This window comes from Hemiscyllium ocellatum, chromosome 2 (genome assembly GCF_020745735.1).
Source record: "Hemiscyllium ocellatum isolate sHemOce1 chromosome 2, sHemOce1.pat.X.cur, whole genome shotgun sequence".
Lineage (NCBI taxonomy): Eukaryota > Metazoa > Chordata > Chondrichthyes > Orectolobiformes > Hemiscylliidae > Hemiscyllium > Hemiscyllium ocellatum.
This window is the reverse complement of record NC_083402.1, coordinates 71,135,183-71,161,271: the sequence shown is the minus strand read 5'-3', so window position 1 is coordinate 71,161,271 and position 26,089 is coordinate 71,135,183. Positions and strand designations below refer to the sequence as shown.

Here is a 26,089-nt window from a genome sequence, read left to right as displayed (position 1 = left end):
TATTTCCAGTTAAATTTGATCTAGCCTATGAAGCTATAAAACAGCATTGTATTTTTCTAATGAACCACAATATATTAATGATTCAGTTGCAATGAGAATTCTTAAATTATGATCTCCTGATACTGGATATTAATCATGCAGAAAATCTCTGACTAATTTCTTCTTGAACTCAACACAAGCAAAATGTAATTCATCGGAAACTGAGAGAAAACTCTTGTACTGGTTGGAGTCATACCTAGCATCAAAGAAGATCATTCTGGCTGTTGAAGGCTAATCACCACAACCCCAAGACACCACTGCTGCATTTGTCAGGCTTAACATAATACAATTCACTCCATAGGATGTCACAAAACAGCTGCGAGTACTGACTACTGTGAATCAGTGTGCTCAGCCCAAACATCTTCAGCTGCTTGATCAGTTATCTATCCTCTAACATAAAAAAAAGAAACCGTCACCTAAAGGGATCAAAATTAATAAGGAATAAATCTTGAAGAGGTTATTGGCACTTAGTTAACAAGGGAAGTTGTTAGTGTATGGAATGCACTACATTGTCTATAAATATGGTAGAAGCAGATTCAACTGAGACATTGAAGAGAGCATTGGATGGTCTTTGAATATTAGTGGTGTACAGGGATATTTGGAAGGGGCAAGAGATTGGTACTAGATCTCAGTTCAGGCACGCTGGGCCGAATGTCCTCCTTTTGCACCATAATAATTCTGAGATCCTGTGATGAGGTCAGAAGTGAAAATGCTCACTAATTGCACAACCACTCCTCTGGTACTGAAGCAGTCTCTGCTGCATATAGTGAGACCTGAAACAACATTCAGGCCTTTAACATTAATAAGTCGCAAATAATATTCATCTATAAAAGTGCCAGGTAATGACCATCTTCAACAAGAAAGAAATTCATCTCTTCTTGACATTCAATGCATTACCATTACTGAATTTCCACTATCAGCATCCTAGGTTTATCATTATCCAGAAACTTTACTAGAGTAGCATTATTAATACAGTGATTCAATGAGCGAGTCAAAGACAGAGAATTCTGTGATGAGTACATCCTTAAAGCCTGTCCAGTGCCTCAACATTCCAACAACTACTCATCACAAGTCAGTAGTGTGATGGAATGCCTGGCTGTGTGCAGTTCCAACAACACTCAAGAGACTCTACAGCATCCAAGCCATCCATCTATCATCATACACATTCGCTCCTTCTACCGCAAGATGCACAATGGCTGCTGTGCATACTGTCTATGAACTGTACTGCAGCAACTCACCAAGCCTCTCCCCCACCATCTTCCAAACTTGTGACCTTTACCATCTTGAAGATCAGGGGCATTTGATACATGGGAACACCAACCCCTGGTAACTCCCCTCCAGATCATATACTATTCCATCTTAGAAAAGATATGTAGTTACTACAGTCGCCAAGCTGAAACCTTGTGACTCCCTCCAACAGCACTGAATGTACCTCTATCTCTCTGATTGCAGTAGTTCAAGCAAGTAACACTAACAACTAACACCACCTCAAGGACAATTTAGGATAGGCAAGAAATATTGCTATTGCTATTGCTATTGCCAATCCTGCTTGCACACAAGGATTTTTTTGTTTTAAAAGTATTATAATTATCTAATATAAATGTTTACTGTGATTTGACCAATCTTTCATCATTCCAGATCCGATTGTAATGTGGACCATATGTTTTTAAACGAACAAGGATGAGAAATATATTGTTAAACAGATTCTTATGTGGCTTTTGTTGAAAGCTTTTGTTATCCTGTGAGTCCAACAATCATTCTGTCAGTTTGTAGTTAAATATATTGTACTAACGTGTAGAAAAGGTAAAAATAAAAAAACTGGAATTGAAGTAGCTGTATTCATTGGAGCTTGCCTACTGCTAGTAGGAAAAAAGAGAACATCATTACCAGTAGATGAGAAAAAGAGCAACAGTTTTCCCACTGTTTCACTTACCTTTCCTGGTAAATACCAAATAAACATTTGTAACCAAGACTATTTATTAAAATATAATATGTGTTCAAGGTTGTCATGGATTTTATTCGCCAGTGTTTGAAATGCTTTTCATAGATCCATGACTCTGTACAGCATGGAAACAGACCCATTGGTCAAACTTGTCCATGCTGAACCAGATATCCCAACCCAATCTAGTCCCAACTGCCAGTACCTGGCCATACCCCTCCAGAGCCTTCCTATTCATATATTCATCCAGATGCCTTTTAAATGTTGCAATTGTACCAGCCTCCAACATTTCCTCTGGCAACTCATTCCATACACGTACCACCCTCTGAGTAAAAAAGTTGCCTCTTAGATCTCTTTTATATCTTTCTCTTCTCACCCTAAACCTATGCCCTCTAGTTCTAGACTCTCCCGCACCATAGAAAAGACTTTGTCTATATATCCTATCCATGCCCCTCATGATTTTATAAACCTCCATAAGGTCACCCTCTCAGCCTCCGACGCTCCAGGGAAAACAGCCCCAGCCTATTCAACCTCTCCCTATAGCTCAAATCCTCCAACCTTGACAACATCCTTCTAAGTCTTTTCTGAACCCTTTCAAGTCTCACAACATCCTTCTGATAGGAAGGAGACCAGAATTGCATGCAATATTCCAACAGTTGCCTAACCAATGTCCTGCACAGCTGCAACATGACCTGCCAACTCCTGTACTCAATACTCTCACCAATAAAAAAAAGCATACCAAAAGCCGTCTTCACTATCCTATCTGCCTGTGACTCCACTTTCAAGGATCTATGAACCTGCACTCCAAGGTCTCTTTGTTCAGCAACACTCCCCAGGACCTAAGCATTAAGTGTATAAGTCCTGCTCTGATTAGCATTTCCAAAATGCAGCACCTTGTATTTAGCTAAGTTAAACTCCATCTGTCACTCCTCAGCCTATTGGCCCATCTGATCAAGATTCTGTTGAACTCTCAGATAACCTTCATTGTCCACTACGCATCTAATTTTGGTGTCATCTGCAAACTTACTAACTGTACCGCCTATGTTCACAAATCATTTATATAAACGATGAAAAGCAATGGACCCAGCAAAAGCTGGAGGCCTCTGACCAGCAGTGTGCCACCATTCCTTGTGACACTCCACTGGCCAGAGGCCTCCAGTCTGAAAAGCAACCCTCCACCACCATCCTCTGTCTTCTACCTTTGAGCCAGTTCTGTATCCAAGTGGCTAGTTCTCCCTGTATTCTGTGAGATCTAACCTGTCTCCCATGGGGAACCTTGTCAAATGCCTTACTGAAGTCTAGATCATGTCTACTGCTCTGCCCTCATCAATCCTCTTTGTTACTTCTTCAAAAAATTCAATCAAGTTTGTGAACCAAGCTTGTGTTAATGTGAAAACTCTAGTTGTTCTATTTTCTCATAGACTGAAGGCTGGCTTTTGTTCAGTTCTGACAAAAAAAAATTAAAGGGAACATATTAATGGTAATCACTATCCAACTTAAGAGTTGATGTTTTAGGACCAGTCAAAGCTGTTCAGTTGGGGTTTTGGCCTATTAAATCTGTGGGATCAATTCATAACACCAAAGTAATTAAATATTTTAATGTGTACTTGTTTTGTCAGCTTCTCCAAGTGAAGGTCTCTCACAACTAGCTACAAGCCCAAATGTAAACTGTCAGCAGTTGCTGATCCCAGTTGCCCATTTTTAATGGTTTTGTCTTATTCAACACGGCAGAACTGCTGCTAAATTGAAAGCTGGCTTTGACAGCAACACTGCTGATCTATGTGGCATTACAGTCAGCTATTTGTATTGGTTTGGCATTTCATGCATCTCCTTTATTGAAAGTATTTCTCAATTCCTGATGTGTACAATGAAAATTACAAGCAGTGGAAAGATAACTTAGTAAATTTCTGATAAATGAATTTATACCAGTTATTTGGAAAATAATCTGGTAAATAATGTTGCAAAAATATTTCAATAAACACAACTGACAGTAACTTATTTTACCATACAAAGTAATTTATGCATTATGATTCAAATAGAAAACAGAAATATCTGCCATATGGTGTGATCAATTGAATAGCAGTATTTGATGTAATATTTAATGAAACCATTTGTAGATAAATACCTGCCCTGCCCTATTCATCAAAGTTGAAGGAACTCACTACTACTCAGAAATCAGCATCCCTTTCACCATCACCGTATTTAAAAGGCTGTTGCTCAGCTGGACAAGTTCCATCAATCTTGAACTCCATGCACCTTTCTTTACATTTACCTGAGAAATGATAGATGTAGAGAATTTGACACCCTGCTTTGCAGATAGGCACTAAAGGTACAGTTGTGTGGTGTGCAGGGGAGGACTGCTCCCTTTCTTCCAAGTCTGGTTAGGGAAGCCATGACACTAGACCCTGCAGGCCTGGTCCAAGATTGCCACCCTGATCAATGCAATCTCAGCCATCTGGAGGAATGTCCAGCAGTGTACGGAAAATACCTATGACCACCTCGCATTCAACAGATAAGTGCCACTATCTGGTCTCTGCTATGTCTTCTGGTGCATCCACTTTCCAACAAGGCTCATGCTCAACCACTCTCTCTATCGTATGCAAAACCTTCCCTCACTTGCTCTCCTCCCTCCAACACCTCTGTACTATTAACCTTGCATGTCCTCTACACTGTCTACTCAGGACAATTCTGTACTTTTGCCCCACTTGGGCCAGTACTAATAGTTGTGCCAACCACTTCTTTTTTAACATCTTTAATCACTTCCTTTCTCTTGTTCCAGGAGGAAACAACCCACAATAGGGAAGAAGGAGTCAACACAGATGCCTGGTGACCTGGCATTTGATTCCTCACTCCTTAGATAAACCTGACCCTGACACCCCAAGTAGCTAGTAAAAAATGAGGTCTGCAGATGCTGGAGATCACAGCTGCAAATGTGTTGCTGGTCAAAGCACAGCAGGCCAGGCAGCATCTCAGGAATAGAGAATTCGACGTTTCGAGCATAAGCCCTGATGAAGGCTGATGATTCTCTATTCCTGAGATGCTGCCTGGCCTGCTGTGCTTTGACCAGCAACACATTTGCAACCCCAAGTAGCTAGCTGACTGTGTCCAAGTTGCTGGACTGTTTTGTGGGCTGCCCCTGACTTGACTGAGGGCTGCTAACAACCACATAAGATTTTCTGGCTTTGTGTCTGTACTAGTCAACAAGGCAAGACAGAATTAATGAGAGGAAAAAGTGAGCACTGCAGATGCGGAGATCAGAGTCGAGAATGTGGTGCTGGAAAAAAGCACAGCAGGTCAGGCAGCATCCGAGGAGCAGGGCAATCGACGTTTCAGGAATGAAGCTTGAGAGCCGAGAGGGTGGAGAGATAAGTGAGAGGTGTGTAGGGCTGTGGGGAAGATGACTGTGAGCGTGATAGGTAGATGGAGGTGGGAATAATGGTGATAGACCGGATAGGTGGGAAGCAAGATGGACAGGTAGGACAGATCGTGAGGGCGTGCCAAGTTGGAAGGTTGGAACTGGGATAAGGTGGGGGAAAGGGGAAATGGGGAAACTAGTGAAGTCCACATTTATGCTAATTGTTTGGAGGGTCCCAAGGCAGAAGATGAGGCATCCTTCCTCCAGGTGTCCTGTGGTTTGGGTGTGGCGATGGAGGAAGCCCAGGATTTGCAAGTAGAGCGCTTCAGAGAACATCTCTGGGACACTCGTACCAACCAACCCCCACCGTCCTGTGACCGAACACTTTAACTCCCCCCCCCCCCCCCCCACCCACCCCCCCACTCTGCCAAGGACATGCAGGCCCTGGGCCTCGTCTATCACCACACCCTAACCACATGACGCCTGGAGGAAGGATGCCTCATCTTCTGCCTTGGGACCCTCCAAACACACAGCATAAATGTGGACTTCACCAGTTTCCTCATTTCCCCTTATACCCCGACACCCTCATCCCAGCTCCAACCTTCCAACTTGGCACCACTCTCATGCGCTTTCCTACCTGTCCATCTTCCTTCCCACCTATCCACTCCACCCTCCTCTCTAACCTATCACCATCACCCCCCACCTACATCTTCCTATCTCACTCTGATCTACCTTCCCTCTAAACCCACCCTCCTCCCATTTATCTCTCCACCCCCTCGGTTCACTAACCTCATTCCTGATGAAGGGCTCCTACCCAAAACATCAATTCTCCTTCTCCTCGGATGCTACCTGACCGGCTTTGCTTTTCCAGCACCACACTCTCAACTCAGAATTAATCTGAAGGACTGACAATTCTGGCTGAGGGGGAAAGGTGCAAAAAGTCAAGGCAAGGCAAAGATTCTGCAAGCATCCAGGTAAGTTGAAAGTCAATGAACCTTAAGAGGGCAAACGAACTGTCCAGGTCGTCTGTTTCAATCCATCATCTAAATGCTTGCCCCTACACAGCAGTATTGCAATGATAATTGCCAGTGCAACCCAAAAGGCAGCTTTAAAGAGCAGAAACATACTGTAAATAGATCAGAGATGTGCCATGGCGCAGAGAAGTTAGCAAGTGTCCAATAGCAAGTTCCATGGATATGTGTACATGCCCATGGTGGCTGCATGTTAATGAGGTAAATCTGCAGTTAATTAGGGTGGCAAAACTAATAATCCCCTTTATAGTCATCTAGCCACTGCCTAGCAAAAATCTCATCTAAACATCTGGAACTCTGTTGAAAAATACTAATAGAGGCTCCTGATTTCAGAATAGGCCATGCTGGACTTTTCAAGCAAAGTGGCTAAAGTCTCCTCACCTGACTTGATGGCTCAGATTTCTCCGTAGCCCATGTCTTTCTGACCTCTATAACATTCTGTCTCTGTTTGTCTTATGGAGTATTTCACAACTTTATCAGGAAACCTTGCGTGATGTTTCTCAAACTGTTCATTTTTCAATTATTTATAAACAGTCGCACCACCCTAAGTTTCATTATAAAATCACCATTTCAGCTTTGTTGATACATTTCTTTAATCCATTAGTTACGTTGGACGAGAAAACCTGCTAGGCCTTGTAGCCAAAAGTTTGATGCAACTTGCACTTAGCCAAAAAAATGTAAGAGGCTGTTTCTCAATACCACCAGTTACAGAGACTCAATCAAATTCCGATCTCAGCTTTTAAATTCTTACTTAACTGACATATGACTTTTTTTTTGACTTTGGACTGTTGAAAATGGTTTGTACGATTTCAGAGTCTGATGGTGTGAACAGTTTACGGTTCTGATTGTTCAAAACTTTGTTTGTTCTAACAATTTGAAGGTTTCTGTATAAATACTTCTAGCGTGAAAGTTTCGCAAAGTAGAAACCACCTCTGCTGAGGTTATGGTTTCCCTAAACATAGTTGATTCCCCTACGAGTAGAGATTGTTCTACCCTCTGAACTGACCTCAGAGCTACGTTGTAGGCCAATCAGCCCCTCAAACCTAGTCTGTCATTCAATAAGATCATGGCTGATTTGTGATCTAACTCCATATGCATGTCTTGGGCCCATATCCCTTGATACCATTGCTTAATAAAAAGTTGTCTGTCTCAGATTTAAATTTAACAATTGATATGACATCAACCATTGTTTGAGGAAGAGAGTTCCAAACCTTCACTACACTTTCCTTGGAGAAACACTTTCTAGCATCTCTCTTGAATGGCCTGGCCCTAATCTTTAGACTTATACCCTTTGTTCTAGAATCTTCAACCAGTGGAAATAGTTTATCTTTACCCTGCCTCTCCCTGTCATGTCCTGAAGACTCAACCTTCTAAATTCTAGAGAACAAAGGTTAATTTGTCTAAAATCTCCTCATAACCCCTGAAGTCCAGGTATCATCCTTGTAAACCTGCGCTGATCTCCCTTCAGGGCCAAAATATCCTTTCTCGGGTATGGTGCTCAGATCTGCTCACAGTACTCTAAGTCGGGCTTAACTGTATTACTGTAATATAACACCTGCATCCCCATGCGGTAAGCCTTTAGATATGAGGGCCAGCATTGATTATTTTCTGCATTTGTTTGTGGCATTTCAAAGAGCTATGCACCTAAACCCCCAAATTTCATTTAGCATCCTCTTCTTTAAAATCGTGATCTATCCTTTCTAGGTCTAAAATGGATAACCTCACACTTGTTTACCTTAACATCCACCTGCTACAGCTTTGCCCATTCACCTCATCTGTTAATATCCTATTGTAATTTTATGATGTTGTCAACATTGTCTACATTGTTGCCCAATTTGGTGCTGTCAGCAAATTTGGATATTTGACTTTTTAATGTAATTATCCAAACTGTTAATGAACATTGTAAATACTTAAGCTCCCAACAGAGATGTTTTGAAGTAAAACTTTGAACCTTCTGTTCTGAAGTCTAGATTAAACCAGTTGCCATACTGTTTACATTGGTTGCCATTGACCCTACACATTAAACATTTCATTCATTGACATTGCAGAAGATCTTCAAAGCTGCAATAACATGCTTTCTTGGAACTGACGTATCAAAGACACTATTCCAAATGAGAGAGGATGGAGTCAGAGGGAAGGGTGGGAGAGAGGAGAAGAGTATGTGTGGGTGTCTTTGAATTGTTGCATCTTGGGTTCTTTAATGCATGGAAGGAAAATAAACCATCCCTGTCTCCTGTCATATATTTGCTATTCTCGTCTCCTGCTCTCTGATGCTGAACATTCTATACTCAGCAAGGGTCTATCCCTCCGCGCCCCCATTCAATGATTTTTGGGCACAACATGATATTGAACTCTTCTTCTGACGCCTTCACCTCCGTCCCTGTTTCTTGGACAGATCCCTTCATCCACTTCCAATTTGCTCCCTCCACATAGACTCAAGCCTTTTACCGACCCTCCACCTGTTCATTGAGAACTGTCAACATGATATTGGTCACCTCGACCTCTCTGTACCCCACTTGCTGCCCCACCCCCAACTACCCTACCCCAACCCATCTCCCTCTGAACTGACTGCATTCTATGCTCTCCGATCCAATCCTAACTTTGTTATTAAGCCTACTGACAGGAGTGGTGCTGTTGCAGTCTGGCGGACTGATATCTACATTGCAGAGGCTGGGTGCTAACTCTCAAATACCTCCTCCTATCTCCCCATAGACCACGACCCCATTATAGAACACCAGACCATTTTGTCCACAACAGTCCCTAGTGTCATTTTATCCATTGATCTATGTCCTGGTGCCTCCAAGCTCATAGGCCCCAATCCCGTACAACCTATTTCTGTCTCCTTTCCAAAGTCCACAGGATTGCCGGCTGCCTGGGCAGATCCATTGTTTCTACCTGCTTCTGACCCACAGAACTCATTTCTTCCTACCTCAACTCGATTTATTTACTCCCCTTGTACAATGGCTTCCCACTTATATCCATTATTCTTCTGACACTTTACACCAGTTTCAGAATTTCTAATTTGCGGGCTCCAGCCAGCTCCTCTTATCACAGACATGCAATCTCTTTACACAGTCCCTATCCAGATAGTCTGGGTTCGCCACTTCTTCCTGGGAAAAAAGGACTGAACCGTCCTCATCCTCCGCTGCCACCCTTTACCTGGCCAAACTTGTCCTCACCCTAAACAATTTCTCTTTTAACTCCTTTTACTTTGTTTAGGTCAAAGGTGTAGCCATGGGTACTCACATGGGCCCCAGTTATGCCTATCTCTTTATGAGGTACATGGAACAACTCTTTCTCCAGTACGTTGATGACATCATCAGTGCTGCTTTCTTCTCTCATTCAGAATTAGAAAAAATAATCAATTTTGCTTTCAATTTCCACCTTGCTCTCACCCTCACCTGGTCCATCTCCAACGTCTCCCTTCCCTTCCTTGACATCTTTGTTCCTATTTCTAGGTATAGGCTGGCCACCGATATCTGTAGAAACCCGCCAATTCCCACAGTTACCTTGACAATACACCCTCACACCTGCTTCCTGTAAAGACTCCATTCCATTCTCCCACTTCCTTCAATAAGGGGACCTCGCAAATGTCCTTCTTTTTCCTCAACTGGGGTTCCCCCACCACTGTGGTTGACAGGGCTGTCAGCTGTATCTGACCGACCTACCTACCACAGTAGGTCACTCACTGCCTCTGTCCCCTCCCATAACAGCATTAAGATCCCTATCATTCTCACCTACCATTCCACAAGTATCCACATCAAAAGGATCATAAGCTGACATTTCTGTCACCTTCAGTGGGATGCCACCACTAAGGCATATTCAGCATCCTCCCTTGTTAGCCTTCCACAGGGATTGTTCCCCTCTGGGGACATCTTGATGTATTCCTTCACTTCCAACATTTCCCCGTGCTCCCACAGCACCTTCCCATCCAATTGAAGAAGGTGTAAGACCTGCCCATTTACTTGCTCCCTTCTTACCATCCGAGGCCCCAGACACCTTCTAGGGGAACCAGGGCTTTACCTGCACTTAACTCAATCTAGTCTACTGTATACACTGCTGACAGTCTGGTCTGCTCTACAGTGGGGAAACAAAGCGTAAGTAGATGGGCAACTACTTTACAGAACATCTATGTGCTGTCCACAGAAATGACCCGGAGGTTTTGGTTGTCTGCCATTTTAATACACCACTGTGTTTCCTGGCCAATGTATCTGTCTTGGGCTTGCTACAGTGCTTCAATGAAGCTCAGGGCAAGCTGGAAGAATAGCATCTCACTTTTCGCTTGGGAACCCATAACCTTCTGGACTCAATATCAAGTTCAATAATTTCAGGGCCTGAGCACCTTCTCCCTTGTTTAGTCCAACTCCCACACAACAGGCCTTATCATCACATGAGCTGCAACCACAAACAACCCATTGTCAGCCAGTAACGATCCCCCACACTTTGTCAGCCCATCTGTTTTTCTCTTTCTCTCTAAGCTCCATCTCCACCTATCATTTACTCTTTCCCCCTGTCCTCAGTCCTTCTCTAGCATATATACCAACCTTTTCTTAGCTACTATCCATTCTGAAGAAGGGACCCAAGACCTTAACTCTGCTTTCTTTACACAGATCCTCCTTGACATGTTGAGTTTCTCAGCAACTCCTGATGTTGTTTCTGAATTCCAGCATCTGCAGTTCTTTGGTTATTTCACTTGGTGATATTTGGTGTAAATTAAAAATTTTGCACATAATGTCGAATGATTGGAAGTATTCCAATGCTGTCAAAAGCATTAATCTGTTCCTTCTTCTGGACTTGAAGACATTAAAATCAAATATAGTAAAACAAGTATAGATGTCTAGAGAATCTAATTATGTACTTTTAGGAGCAATATCTGCAACTTCTAGTAGAGTATAATTAGCCACCTGAATGCAGTAATTATTCTTTTGGGAACAAATACATTTGTTTGAACCAAAAAGCATCTGTTCTATTTTCTTCACTGTGATGCTTCATATTGTATATTTTTAACTTTTATTCCCTTTTTGAGTAAGTCCAACATTGACTTATATTAATAAATTAGAAATATAAGCCCAGTGCAAAATTTAGACATCCACAGAAATGCCACATTGTTAACTTATCAATGTTCTGTTGACTATTCCGAAGTAACAAATCTGATAATTAGAATTGAATAATGTAGTTAAATTACTGATAAAGTATTAAAGTATTCCACTTATTTTTCGGAAAGAATAATTTTATTTTTCTCCCAAACTTTTCACTCCTTTGGAGTATTGATTTATGTTAAAGTTATGCTCAAATATAAGGCCGGGAAGCCTGAAGAAAGCAGAGACCATGTATCAGCCAAATCCAAAAAAACGGTATTTCCTCAAACTAATTATTGATATTTAATAATTGTCAAAATGGTTTCAACCAGTGTATTCGTTTCAATTATATATAGCCAGACTGATACACTAATAGATGGTGAAATATTGTTGAAGTTGGAAATGTTAACTAAGTAAGCATGTTTCAAATCGGTGAACATTTAAGTTAGCATAGCTAAATGTCTTTTGGAATGTTGGGGTCTCACTACCCTTTTATTGATATTAATCTTGTGTATGTTACTTTAAAAATATCCAACATTTTGATCAGCTTGCTCTTAAATACCTGATATCCATCTTGCACATTAAAGAACATGGCAACATTTTGAACAGCAAGATCCTGTACAACTTAAAGGATACCAAGGTTGAGGCCATACTAATAAGTGTTAGTACCAAATATCTTTCTCGAAGAAAAGAGAGCAAAAAGAATGCTGTACCATGAGCTGCAACAAATGTGAAATGTGGCAGTGAAATTCCTACACTCAGTGATGAGAGTGTGGAATTCACGGCCACAGAAAATAAAAACAGGAGGCCAGAATTCTGAATTTTTTCAAGGAGGACTAAGATGTAGTTCTTAGAACTAAAAGGATCAAAGGATATGGGGTGAAAGCAGGAGCAGGATACCAATTGGATGGTTAGCCATGATCAAGTTGCATGGTGGAGCAGGCTCGAAGGGTTGAATAACCTACTCCTGCTCATATTTACTATGAAAGTTGTAAGAACATGCTTGAGCAGATCTTAATCCTATGTGAACCTGTTTTGACAGCTGGGAAACTTGCAATTGATCACGTAAGCTTGCAAAAAATGCCAACAGCAGTAATATAAATAACAGCAGTCTCTTGACATAACCTAAACTGTCTCGAGTCTGTGAAGTACATTGAAAAGCTTGGCCCTCATGAGTGGTTACTATTGCCATCAACACTGATTTTTTTTCTCCAATAAGGTTGCAGTTTCTGAGAATAAATTATTAGATTTGAGCTTTCTCCCTTTTTTGTATCAAATGTCCATTTTCTGTGAATCAGGATGTTTTTCAGAACTAAAGAAGAGTTATATCAGACTTGAAATATCGAACTATTTATTTCACCCCAGATGCTGCTGGATCTGTTGAATTTCTCCAGTATTCTCAGTTTGTTTCAGATTTCCAGCTTCAGCAGTATTTTGCTTTTATTATTAATGCTTCCCATGGCAGTTGTGACTAACGGACAGAAGGGACCCTAGTTTAATTTTCCTGTTACCAGCATGGAGGCCCCGAGGTTTTTCTCTGTCTATCTTGTTTAACTATCTCAACGAAGGATCAAAAGTAGAACCATATGAAGCTATTAAAGGATATGATGCAATATCCCATAAAATTGTTCTATGTGCATCATCAACGATCTGATTTCTTTTACTGTAACAGGATAATAAAGGTTTGTGATTTCATTGATGTTTTAATTTGGCCTCTGTCTGTTCCCTTTATTCTCATGGCAGTTCATGTCCAGCTACTTTGTAGAATGTAGCTTTTTTAGTTACATAGCACTACACATTGCATTTTTCCTTCTGTTGTACAACTGACTAGAGTCTGCAAAAATTATAAAATATCATAACGTTTTGTATATTTTTATCCAAAATTACCATGTTTTCTGTAGTTTTCACTCACATTTAAGTAGTGTATATAGGATATTATTTAGTAAAGAAAGACTATGCCATAAATTTGGCGAGAATGATTTCTTCTGAGTATCAGCAGTACAGTTACTACAAGTTGGGCAAAACAAAAGTTTCCCTAGCTTGGGACAGCATTTTATGAGTAAAACGTCTCCAGAGAGTGCTCAATAGGTGGTATTTCTGCCTCTCATTCACGAGGAAGCCCCACTACATGGACCTAGCAGCTGTCAGTCCAAATGGCAGCTACATAGTCCCAACAGTGCCATCTTGAGTGATGCCCACTGCTAAGACTGCAAGGTGTCCCAGCAGTCTGAAGTACGAGAACCCTCAACTGTGGGTATGTATAGGATCTCACAGCAGGGAGTGAAAGGGTGGCCCAGAGGAGGTGATGGTCAAGATGATGAGGTCAGGCAGGGAGAGAAAACCAGGAGGCAGACAAATCTTTGGGCCAAACCCTAAAGTCTGCCTTCCATTTCCTATTCCCAATCCCCACGGTTGAGATCTAATCGGCTTCACATTTGAACACTTTAATCAGGCCAATAAATTACAGCCAGATGCAAAATAATTCTTTGATCTCAACTGACAGATGAGCCACTTCCCTAGCAGTCATTTCTTTCTCCTACTCTGGCTCCCTGACTTCCCCTAATGTGTACAATTTCAGGTAAGATGGCAAGAGATCCTGTCCATAATATTGAAATATTCGATACAAGCAGTGACTTATGCTGCTGATGTGAGCGGCAATAAAATGCTTCTTCTCAAAACTCGCTCATGTTTTTTGTTGTTAGTAGACGATTGGCCTAGTGGGTGGCTATTACTTCAAGAAGTAAATAAAGAGAAAATAACAAAACCCTTTTGGCAATTTTTTTTAGTCAACAAACTAAATAAGTACTCTATATACATATGCAACAATAGTTTATATTCATTAATTTCCATGATATAACTTATATAAACAGTATGCTGCATATAAAACAGTAACAAATAACAAATCCTCCGTTCTCAAAATATACAGAGACGTTATTATTTACTGCTGTTTTTCTTGAATTGAGATAATTTGGATATTCTTGAATTAATAAAGAAAGGAGCCAAGTAACTGCCAGTCCAGAGAATCCATCAAAAAAGAATAATTAGCTTTGAATTGACCTTGTGATTTGATTTAATTGTATGCTTGGATTTGAACAGTCTGTGTAACTATGTTAGCACATGATCATTGAATTTCTGCTTAAGATTGTGCATAATTAATACCTCAGATGATCAGCTAGTACAGAAAAATAAACAAAACCTTCAGTTTAAAGGTCTGATTTTAGGAACTAGTAATTGTTTATTTTGAATATGTTAGAAACATTTTAGCTGATTTTAGATAAAATGCAAAGAGAAAGTACATTATGAAATTTAAAAACTGGATTGAATCATTTCTGAATAGTAACCATTGTGATGTCAGCAACTGAAAATATGCAGACAAGATCTTATGGGGAAAAAAGAACTGAGATCAGGGGTTTGTCTGATTTTGGTGATGTTGTTTCACTAGAAATATTGACCAGGACACTAATAGAGATCTTACTCTTTGAATTTTGCCATTAGATATTTACATTCACTTGACCAGGAAACAACTTAATATGTCATCTGTAAGCACTTGGAGCACTTTCTCAGTTGGTTAGTGAATTGTGAGTCAAGTCCTGGCATTAAACCCACAATCTTGTGACTCAGGCATGCCTGCTTAACAGAGAAAAATATTTTGTTCTGCATCTTATAAGGAAAATATTATTAAGATGTAAACCTTCTTCTACTTACTATCTACAATTGGAATCTGTGCCTGCATATTGCATTCCTTGCAGTCCATAGAAAGCACTCAGTTCCCAGATACAGCAAAGAGGGAAGGGTCAAAGACTGATTTAGTTGATTTGCTGCCTGAACTAACTAGCACAGATTTCCCTTAATTTCCTAAACTGAACAGAACTGTGCCTTTACCTGCAGTGGGGTGGTATTCTAATTAGGCTGAAAGTAATGTTCAATTCTGACCTCTTACTTTCCATTACATTCACCGATGGGGCATCCAAACAGAGGAGTAATCTAAAAGTCACTTAGTGTATCAGAACTCTCTGTCGACCAATAGCAATCCAAGAAAATCCAAAAAATGGAGCCTGGCTAAAAATAGACGTTGAGTCCTTTGGCAGGTTGATATGGAGTCTTGGAGCTTCTGGCTACTGCATAGGTTTGTCAGCTGATGGGAGGACCAAATGGAAAATTAGCCTTTAAATAATTTATTGCAAACATGGTTTGAGGAGATCAAATAGTATGTGACATATGTAACTTCATTTTAAAAGAAAAGAAAAATATAAAACACTTGTAAAAATGACTGAGAAGTTTATTTCTTTAATTTTAAAGGCATCCTGAACTCGCAGCTGTTTGCCAAAGTCTCAGTACATTAATCCTATATCCTGGACCTGAGGCAAAGAACCTAGAAGAACTTGAACTTGACTCATCACTGTCCCCATATAATATTATCATCATCGATGGAACGTGGAGCCAGGCCAAGGGGATGTTTTATGGAAATTCTCTTTTCCGCTTCCCAAAACAAGTACGTATTAGATTACAATGTCGCAGCAAAACATTGCTTCAGTGTCTTTTAAAAATAAAGTGTATATTTGTTTTTTTTCTGTATGATCCACCAGGGATCGTGACAGGGACTCAATAACCTGGCCTTGGTTAAATTAACTGCCTTGGTTGAGTTGGTAGTAGGACATTAATCTTGGACATTAGACCTGGAAAAGGGAAAGTCAGCCATTGTTTCACCCTTGTTAAAATTTAAAGTTAGCCTTGATCAAAATTATCTCAATATGAGCTAGTCAAATTCAGAAGTAGTATCATTGTATGACGCGCAGCCTACAATGAAAGAGAATACATCAGTGATCGGATTTTTAGTTAATGAAATGTCATATGGGCGTTCCTTGGGCAGACAAACTCGACATCAGACCAGGGACGATTTCAACACAGAAATGGTAGAAAGGGTTTATTAGTTACAGAGGTTACAGAGATAAGAGAATAAAGTCATTTACCATATTAAACAAAAAAAGTAAAGAGCTGAGAATGTTGGAAATCAGAAACAAAAACAGAAATTGCTAGAAGATGCAGCAGGTCTGGCAGAATCTGTGGAGAGGAAGTAGATTTAATGTTTCGCGTCCAGTGATCCTTTTTCTGAAGATTGGTCACTGGACCCAAAACATTAACTTTGCTTTCTCTCCATATATGCAACCAGACCTGCTGTGTTTTTGCAGCAATTTCTGGTTTTTGTTAATTGCTAATGAAGGTGTTTATTGACTATTATGAAAATTAGGATTTTAATCACCTTTTATTGTGCCACTTTTATTTGAAAACTTGCGAGAATACATTTTGAATGTACTTTGTTCCCTTCAGATTTTGTAGGGGCTCATATTATTTTGCTTTGCTTGTCTTTGCATTGTATATATAATGAAGTTATTGTAGAGTGTGGCTTTTTATTCACTGGAGAAGAAGGCTGCCATTTAGTATTATCTGAAGTTGAGATGAAGCGAAAGATTTTTGAAACATTTGTTTCTTTCTTTTTATCAATTGATATCTTTCTTCCTTTTTATTTATGTTATGGTTATTATAGATTTTCAAACATTGCAGTGCGAATTCTTCATACATTTTTTAAAAATGCTAGAGGGGACATCACACCATATTACAGGAAGTACATAATGGCTCCAGCGAGAGTGCAGAGAAGATTTCGTAGAATGTTGCCAGGGCTGGAGACTGTAGCTACGAGAATGGATTAGAGATAGATGTTGTTCTCCTTGGAACATAGAAGGCTGAGGGGTGATATGATTGAAGTATGCAAAATTGAGAGGGATAGGGATAGAGTAGACAAGAGGAACCTATTTATCTTAGTAGAGAGTACAAAAACCAGAGGTCATAAACTCAGGCTAAGTGGCGGACGGAGTAGAGAAGACATGAGGAAAACAGTTTTAGGCAGAGGGTGTGGGTGTCTGGAATTCGCTGCCTGAGTTGGTGGTGGAGGCACAGAACCTAAATTTTTTTTAAAAAGTCACTAGACCTGCACCTGAACTGCTGTAAGCTGCAAGGCTATGGACTGTCTGCAGGAAGGCAGAATTTGAAAGGGCATCTGGGCCAAATAGCCCCCTTCTGTCCTGTATCATTTTTATAATCCTATGGTACTATGACAGAAACAGAGCTTGTAATATACCAGAATATCAGAACTATACAAATTCCACCATTCCATAACACTAGTGAGGAAAGGCATCTTGAACATTTGGCTGCATGTAGCCTGATAGAATATGAATCATTTTGCTTGGGATGGGAATGTTCCCTTTAATTTTCTTTTGTCTATGGTCTCTCAGAGAATGTGAGCAGGCAGATCGTGGAATTGAGATAGAGATTAGCTAAGCATTCAGTGTTGAAACTGGTTCAAAGGGCTGTGTTTGTCTTCTCTTGTTCCTATTTGTTATTTATTTCATAGCAATCCCCTGAACTGGAATCAGACCAGTGACCTGGCAGAAAAGATTAGTAGAGACGTGAATAGACTTTAAATGAATAAAACAAACAGAGGGATCTGGTGAAAAATATGGGTCATAAATTAAAATACAGGCTACATGAACAAACATCATTGTGGGATAGGAGTATAAAATGACTGCTTAAAGTCAGGTGAACAATTATTTTAAAAAAAATCAAAATGGCTGGGCAGCAAAACTTGCATCTGCCTCAGACAGAACAAGTGCAGGCAGTTTGTGAATCAAGACCCCAAACTTTTAAAATGCTACCAATAAATGTTGCACCTACATCTTTAAATGAGAAGAGCAAAGGGATCTGAGCTAGAGAATCATTGGAAGTGAGAACAGATTAATAAAACATAACAAAGCAAACAAACTCGGCCACACATTTCTGGAGCAATGTAATTGAAAAGTAGGGAAGTCATGTCAAACTGTTTGGGTCCTTGGTTATACAACCCTTTGGAATACTGTGATCAGTTCAGGCCTCCATATTGTAGAGCCATTAGGGTCTCTATCACAGTAGAAGGTTCTCTGTCCCATCAAGTCTGTGCAGTTCAAAAACAAGACCTAATTATTCTAATCCTATTTTCCTTGTATACATTGGCAATGCAGGTGCACATTTCATACTTTTTTTTTAATGTAATGTCAGTTTATATCTCTACCTCTCTTTCAGGCAGAGAATTCCAAATTCTCCTCATCCTCTGGATAAAAAATATTTTTCCTCACGTTCCCTCTAAACCTCCTTCCCCTTACCTTCAATCTGTGTGCCCCCTATCATTGACCCCTCCACCAGGAGTAAAGGTCTTTTCTTGTCCACTGTCTATGTATCTCACAATATTATAAATCTCAATAATCTTCCCCTCAGACTCCTCTGCTCAAAGGAAAACAACCCCATTCTATCCAATATTTCTTCATAATTAAAGCTCTTGAACCCAGGCAACATCCTGGCAAAATCCCTCTGCACTCTTGCTAATGCAATCATAACACTCAGTTGTGTGGATTTTAGAACTGCATACAATACCATAGTTGTGGCCTTACCCACATTTTATATAGTTCCAGCATAATGTCTCTGCTCTTAAGCTTTATACCTTGGCTAATCAAAGCAAATATTCTATATTCCACCTTAACCACTTTATCCACCTGCCCTGCTACCTGTAGGGACTGGTGAAGATGCACACCAAAATCCCTCTGATTTTCAGTGTTCCCCATGCTCCTATCATTCATCATGAATTCCCTTAGCTGCATGTCCTGCTCAAGATATCATCTCACACTTGTACAGATTGAATTCCATTTGACACTGGTCAGTCCATCTGACCATCTCATCTATATCTTTCTGTAATCTAAGGCCATCCTCCTCATGATTAACCACCCTACCAATTTCTGTATCATTGAGATCAATGAGAAAGCAACTTTGATGTTTTTACAGATCTGCTGTTAAGGCCTTTGCTGTAGAAGCTGAACTCTGCACTTAATGTTTTAAATCATCCAAATATGTTTCCCAGGTTGAAGGAAAACTGAGACACTGAACAAGAATTAGGAACCGATACAGTCTCAAGAAAGAGCAGAAAGGCAGACAAATTGATGAATTCTTGACTTCAGTGAGCAAATGCATTTTATTGGATCTAACATGATATCTAATTGGTTACGAATTAAGAGAAGGCCTATTGTATCAAGAATGAAGTCACAACAATTTTTCTTATTTAGTTTCATTCATTGAGTTCTTGCTGAGGAACCCCACAGTGAAGATCAACACTGCAACAGTAGTTATCAGTAATAGTACATATAGATTAGATTCGATTCCCTACAGAGTGGAAACAGGCCCTTTGGCCAAACAGGTCAACACCGACCCTCTGAAGAGTAATACACCCAGACCCATTCCCTCATTTACCCCTGACTAATGCACCTAACACTATGGACAGTTTAATATGGCCAATTCACCTGACCTGCACATCTTTGGATCATGGGAGGAAACCGGAGCACCGGGAGGAAACCCATGCAGACACAGAGAAAATGTGCAAACTCCACACAGACAGTCACCCAAGGCTGGAATCTAACCTGGGTCCCTGGTGCTGTGAGGCAGTTGTGCTAAGCACTGAGCCATCATGCCACCCCATATTGTACTTCATATGTGCCTTGGTGTCAGTGTTGTACTCAGAACAAAGACAAATGACGGATATTGTTCCAGCGAGTTTATCGTGTGTGGTTTGGTTAGAAAACACAACAAATAAAGTATTTAATGCAACATTATAACAAAAGGTTACAGCTCTTCATTTTAACCTTTGCTTAAAGACCAATGTAAAAAATGAATGTCTGAGTACAGAAAAAGTTCCAAGCACACATGAGCTTCAATTAGTCTTTCTACTACTTGTAGTGCATCATTTTCTTTATGCAGTGTTACATGATGCAACTGGCCCTGTTGACTACAGCCCTCAAAATGTTCTAGTCTTGAAAAAAAAACATGATTTTCAGGCTTCTTTCATAAATTACATTTTAAAAACATTTTAATGTTGTATGCTTATAACTAATTAACTATATCCAATGCAAGCAAAAGCAATCTACTGGTTTGCCACAGTGTTGTGTTGTAGTGAAGCATCAAATTATACTGTTCAGAAACCCCCACAGAGATTATCGAATAATTTGAAATGTTCTGAAGCCAAGTACATATAGACATGGTGAATAGTTCAACCAAGAAAAACAGATGAAAGTTTGGGAAGCGAACACTCAGTAATGCGCTTAACTCCACCACACTCTGTTAACTTTGTATTGTTAAATAAGTCTTCTTTGAAGCTTTTCCTGATCAGACTAACAAACTGCAAATATAAAGCTCATAAAATAATTTATTTTGTTTAAAGTTTCCATCTCACTGAGGAGGCTTCAAGACAAGTCACATCCAACAAGCTGCTATGAAGACAATGCTCATGTTTTGACAGTTTGAATTCAGCAGCTGAAATAATTCACAACAAACATAAACAACAATTTTCAAAAAAAATTGTAAAACATTCCAAAGATGATAAATTCTTCAAGTCTGCCAATGTTAGTGGATTATTTTTTCTTAAAATTCCAAGATCCAGATCAATGTGTTTGCCAAAGACTAACTAGTTCTTTCTTGAACCGCTCCTTCTTGATGCACAAGGTTTGGTTTACATCCATCCGTCAGTCCTTGAGATATCAGTTCACAAATAGGGTGAAAACATTATTATTTCAGTGGTGGAGGTAATGATTGGTCCTAGCTAGGGCAGTCTTTATGTATTTTAGAAATGTGCAACAAAATTGATTTTTTTAATACCAAAACATGCACAAACTATGATAACAGGATTCCTTTTAGCCTGAAGAGAGAGAATAAAAGCGATACCAAAAATATTTTGTGCATTATGTCTGACATAAATTGTTTACTTTGTTAGTTAGGTTCAATCTTCTTTTGCAATATTGTAACTGTGGAGAATTAGAGGCTTTTAAATGATGCTGTCAGGTTGTATTGCTTTATCACTTCATCAATTTAATGAGAAGCATCTTGTTTAACATCATATGACAAACTGAACTCTTCACTTGAGCCAAAGTGGATTCTAAAACCTTGGCCCACTTTATACTGTCATAAATATTTAATGTGTGAACTAGGGCTTGGCAGTAATGCAGATGTGATGCAGATGATAGCTCTGTAACTACCATCTTTAGCTTTAGCGCATAAGCAAGCTTATCATGTACCTTATACATAAAAATTGCATTTCACTGAAACTGGTTTGGTGATAAGGCATAACGATTAGTTCATATGCCATGCATGAATTATTTGAGCATTCTCCTAATTTGTTAATTTAAAATCTGTGATAATTTTTGTCTAAGTTTTGAAACAAGTTTCAATGACCAAAATTATGCCAAAGAGTGATATCTAGCAGATCAGGTAGTAGTTGTGGAGAGTGTAATATTGAGAAGCATTGGACCTGAAAGATCGGTCTTCATTTTCTTCCAAGCAATGGGAAGCATGAGTCAGATTATTCATAGACTCAATTGCGTTTCCAATTTCACAAAATATGTCTGTTCGCAAATTTTCATCCCAAGAAGGCAGAGACTGGCTGATTTTAGGGGTTGTCACTTCCCACAGTAGATCCAGGGTAGTCACAAAAATGAGCAGATGTAGAAGCATACAGATTAGATGGCCCATCTCCATTCTCTTCAATATAAGACCAGTTCTGTTGACATTTCGACCCAATCCCTCATCCTTAATCTGCTCATGTCTCTCCATACCACTTAGTTTTAAGTATCTAATTTATGACTCATTTTAATATGTTCTTTTTATTTTTTTAATTAAAATTCAGTAATAGAAAATGTAGGAAATGCAATTAAAGAACATGGAAGTCTACTACATGGAATGTAATATAGTCCCAACCATTTAAGAGTTTAATACCTGGAAAGATGGGTTCAGAAACAGCTAGTGGCTGACAAATACAGCTATAGATGCTTGCTGTAATGACAGTTCCAAGTCATTGTTTATTTTGTGATCTAAAACCATTCAGAGAGTCAAAAATCTGTAAAATCTATTTATATAATTAGATTAAAAAATAAATTGTAAATGCAGGGTACTTAATTTATAAGTCAGGTTAAAGATTACTCGGAGCAGTCTATATCATCATGGATGTAGGTTTGAGTTTAAGATTCTGTTGTTTCAGTTTATCTGTTTGCTAGAAGAGGAATTTGTTGCAATTTGGAGCTGGGAAACTGCTAAAGCAGAAAAATTGACTCTAGATAGCCAAGCTGTTAGCAGACACTAAGCAGTTTTGGCTCAGGAAAAGGGTGTGACGACTCCTTCCTGTGCCATAAATGATAAAGGCAAGCATTGCATATGCTGCCTTAACTATCCTATGAACCTGTGATGCTACCTTTTAGAAATCTGAGGACAAGCACCCCTAGATCCTTGTTCTTTGAACTTTAGTGTCCCGCCATTCTTTGCGTACCCCGTTGTGTTGTTCTTTCTTCCAAAGCGCATCATCTCAAACTTATCGGGGTTAAATTCCATCTGCTACTGATTTGCCCATCTGACCAATTTATTTGTATTGCCCTGTAATAGAAGACCTTCTTCCTCTCTGCCAACTGCTCTGTCAATCTTTGTGTCGTCCATAAACTTATTTACCATCCCACCACATTCTCATCTACATCATTATGAATATCATAAACAATACTGTTCCCTGTGGAATGCCACTACACACTGGGCTCCAATCACACAAACAGCCTTCTATCACTACCCTCTGTTTCCTGTCACTAAGCTAATTTTAGATCCAACATGCCAAATTACCTTGAATTGCATGAGTTGTTATCTTTATCAGTTTACTATGTGGGACCTTGTCAAGGCCTTACTGAAATCTACATCAACTGCCTTACACTCGAAGAATTCAAGCTAGATTTGTTTGGCATAACCTCCCACTGATAAAGCCATATTGACTACTACGATCAAACCTTGCCTCTCTAAATGAAGATTAATTTACTCCTTCACTATTTTCTCTAATAGTTTCCCTATCACTAATGTTAAACTCACTGGTCTACAGTTTGGTCTATCCACCCTTCTTGTAAAGTGAAATCACATTAGCTGTCCTCTGGCACCTCCCTGTGATTCAAAACAATTTAAAAATGTTGGTCAGGTCCCCTGTAACTTCCTCCCTCATCTCCTACAACATCTATCTGGGATACAACTCATTAGGATCTGGCTATTTCCCCATTTTGGTATTGTAAAGGATGTTTTACCCTCGCTATGTTTTTAAATATTAAGAACTTCTTCACTGAAATGGTGATAAATGTTGGTAGCTTATTGGAACTTTTGATCTAAGGCATTTCAGAGAGGTTGTTTAAAAGTTGGATCTTAAACATATATGAATGCAATTTGGAAAATGTACTTGTTCATCTTTTTTCCAATTAACTAAGATGAAATTCCAGAAAGCCCAACTGTTGATATCAAAGGAATTAAGCTATTTGAAAGTAAATCTTTAGGTTTAATTTAGCTTTTTCTGAATAAAAGTATGTCTGCTTAATATAATTGCACAAGTTAATGGGTCAGAGATGAAATTATTATTCATTTGTGCTTCTTTTTCACTTCTTGACATATTGGTTTAAATAAAACTTCCTGATTCGAGCAAACATGTAGTTCTTTGTATTTCCTTGGGAATCCCAGACTTCTTTTGAAGATCACACATCAAAATGGGTTCATCTCTAACCTTTTTCCCAGAGGTGCAAATCAGAAATTTATTTACAATGCAGAAATTTTAAGAAGCACCGTAGGGTTCTAATTTAAAAATTTCTGAAACCATGAATATCTAATTTTCAAATGGAGGCTGTAATTAAAGAGAACAATTCTTTTAAGTAATTAAGTGTTGTAGAATTTGCGATAATAAGTTCATTTTGAAATCAACTTTGTGACTTCAGGCATTTAGTATTTGACGGTTCAGGTTCAGTTGTATCCTGTTTCTCAATGGTTTTGTTTCCTTGCTTCTATCAATGCAACATTAACTTAAAAGTTACTATCTAAGAATTAGTCATGCTGACATCTATTGAATGTTAAATAATTTAGAAAATATAGGCTGTTCATCTCTTTCTCTCCCCTCCTCATTGACCCAATATTCCGCTCTTCAGTTAAATATTCTCCCACCACTTTTACTCTTCCTATTAATAATTTAAGGAAATCTGCTAAATAAAAGATTCATGAGAATTCTGTCATTCCTAGAATGTATTCAATTTCAGAATATGGACAACATTAGGACTCTGTGAAGAACCTACACTCCTGTGCATTCTGCATCAAATATATTCCCTCAGCATTGACCTGGTTGTCAAAATATTTTAGTAAAACTCTGTTTTATGCTCATGATTTTTTTATTTGACAGAGAAAATGAAACGTTAAGCAATGCAGGTTCTTTGCCTCCTTCTGATATTTCTGTTCGGTGGATAAAGAAATAATAGTCACATTGTGGCATTGTTCTGTAAATTCTGGGCAGGTTGTATTAGCTGCATTTATCTTTCTTCTTCAAACTTCTGCGGTTATCCACACTTTATTTCTCATTTTAAAAACAAAATAAATCTGTTTTGAGCCTGGCAAGGTCTTGGAGGAATTGATATTGCTTGAAGCAAATATTTTGCTGTATTTAACAATCCATTCAGTCACTTGTTAACCTCCCACATGTAACTGGACCTGCAACTCAGTTTTGATCCACAAAAACTGAGTAAGTAAGTTTAAAGATAAATATAATTAAGAATGGGAAGTTAGTTCTTCAGACTTTAGATGATGTTCAAATTTAGAATTCCTAACCTGGTTGTTAGTATGCTTCACTTATGCTTTTTTTTAATGATGTCTGAGGAAATGCTAAAATGTGCCTCAGTAGATTTTGTGCCAACTTATATTAAATTATCGTATGTGTGCCTATATTACATCCTGTCACTTTGAAGGCCTCAGAAGCTACATCTAGACATTGTGAGATGTAAGGTCTTCATACTCGTCCTTTCAATAGCATGGCTATGCAACCCACTAGCTAACCCATATAATCTCTTTCTTTACCAGCTCATTGTGATTGTTTTGAGAGAGGTCTTCTGTTAGCAAGCTGACTTCTCTGTCAACCAATTTACACATTGGACTTCTATTATTAAAATTTGCTTTGTGTTGATGTGGCAATGTAGCTGAAACAATTGCTGTGATTATATGCAGGGCAGAGCTTTTACGTTTAGTTGAATGTGGTATATGTTGTTTCATGGCACATATCCAGACACTGCTGAAACCCACTTAGTTTGTTAAATCTGATTAGGAATACACATTGAATTCAGACAGATCACAAATGGCGGTTATTCCATTACTGTCTGCCTCACTGCAATTAACAAAGTAGTTGCACACATAATAATGAACTGGAAATTAAGCAAATAAGATATTAATGAAATAAGGTATAAAGAGTGTGAAAAAAGAAATAAGTGGATAATTTGAATTACACTTGCTAGCTCCAAGCATCTGAAGAAGATTTCCACCCATATTGTGATAGTTGCCAGTATCCAAAGCCAATTGTCCTGTTTAAAGGTGATGGTGATAAGGGTACAAGAAGTAGATTATCACACTATAAGATACAGGAGCAGAATTAGGCCATTTGGCCCATCGAGTCTGCTCTGCAATTTGATCATGGTTGACATGTTTCTTAACTTTATTTTCCTGCCTTCTCCCTCTAACACTTAGGGTCTTCATTAGTAAAGAA

General features: G+C 39.1%; 1 protein-coding gene across 2 annotated transcripts in view; it reads left to right on the top strand.

Annotated features, from left to right (window-relative positions):
* dtwd2 (DTW domain containing 2) overlaps window positions 1-26,089 on the top strand; it is a 96,497-nt gene that overhangs the window by 46,949 nt on the left and 23,459 nt on the right. For both annotated transcript variants that reach the window (XM_060844605.1, XM_060844594.1), the window contains exon 4: window positions 15,742-15,934. In XM_060844605.1, the coding sequence (XP_060700588.1) occupies window positions 15,742-15,934 (193 nt within the window). The remainder of the gene's footprint in view (window positions 1-15,741; window positions 15,935-26,089) is intronic.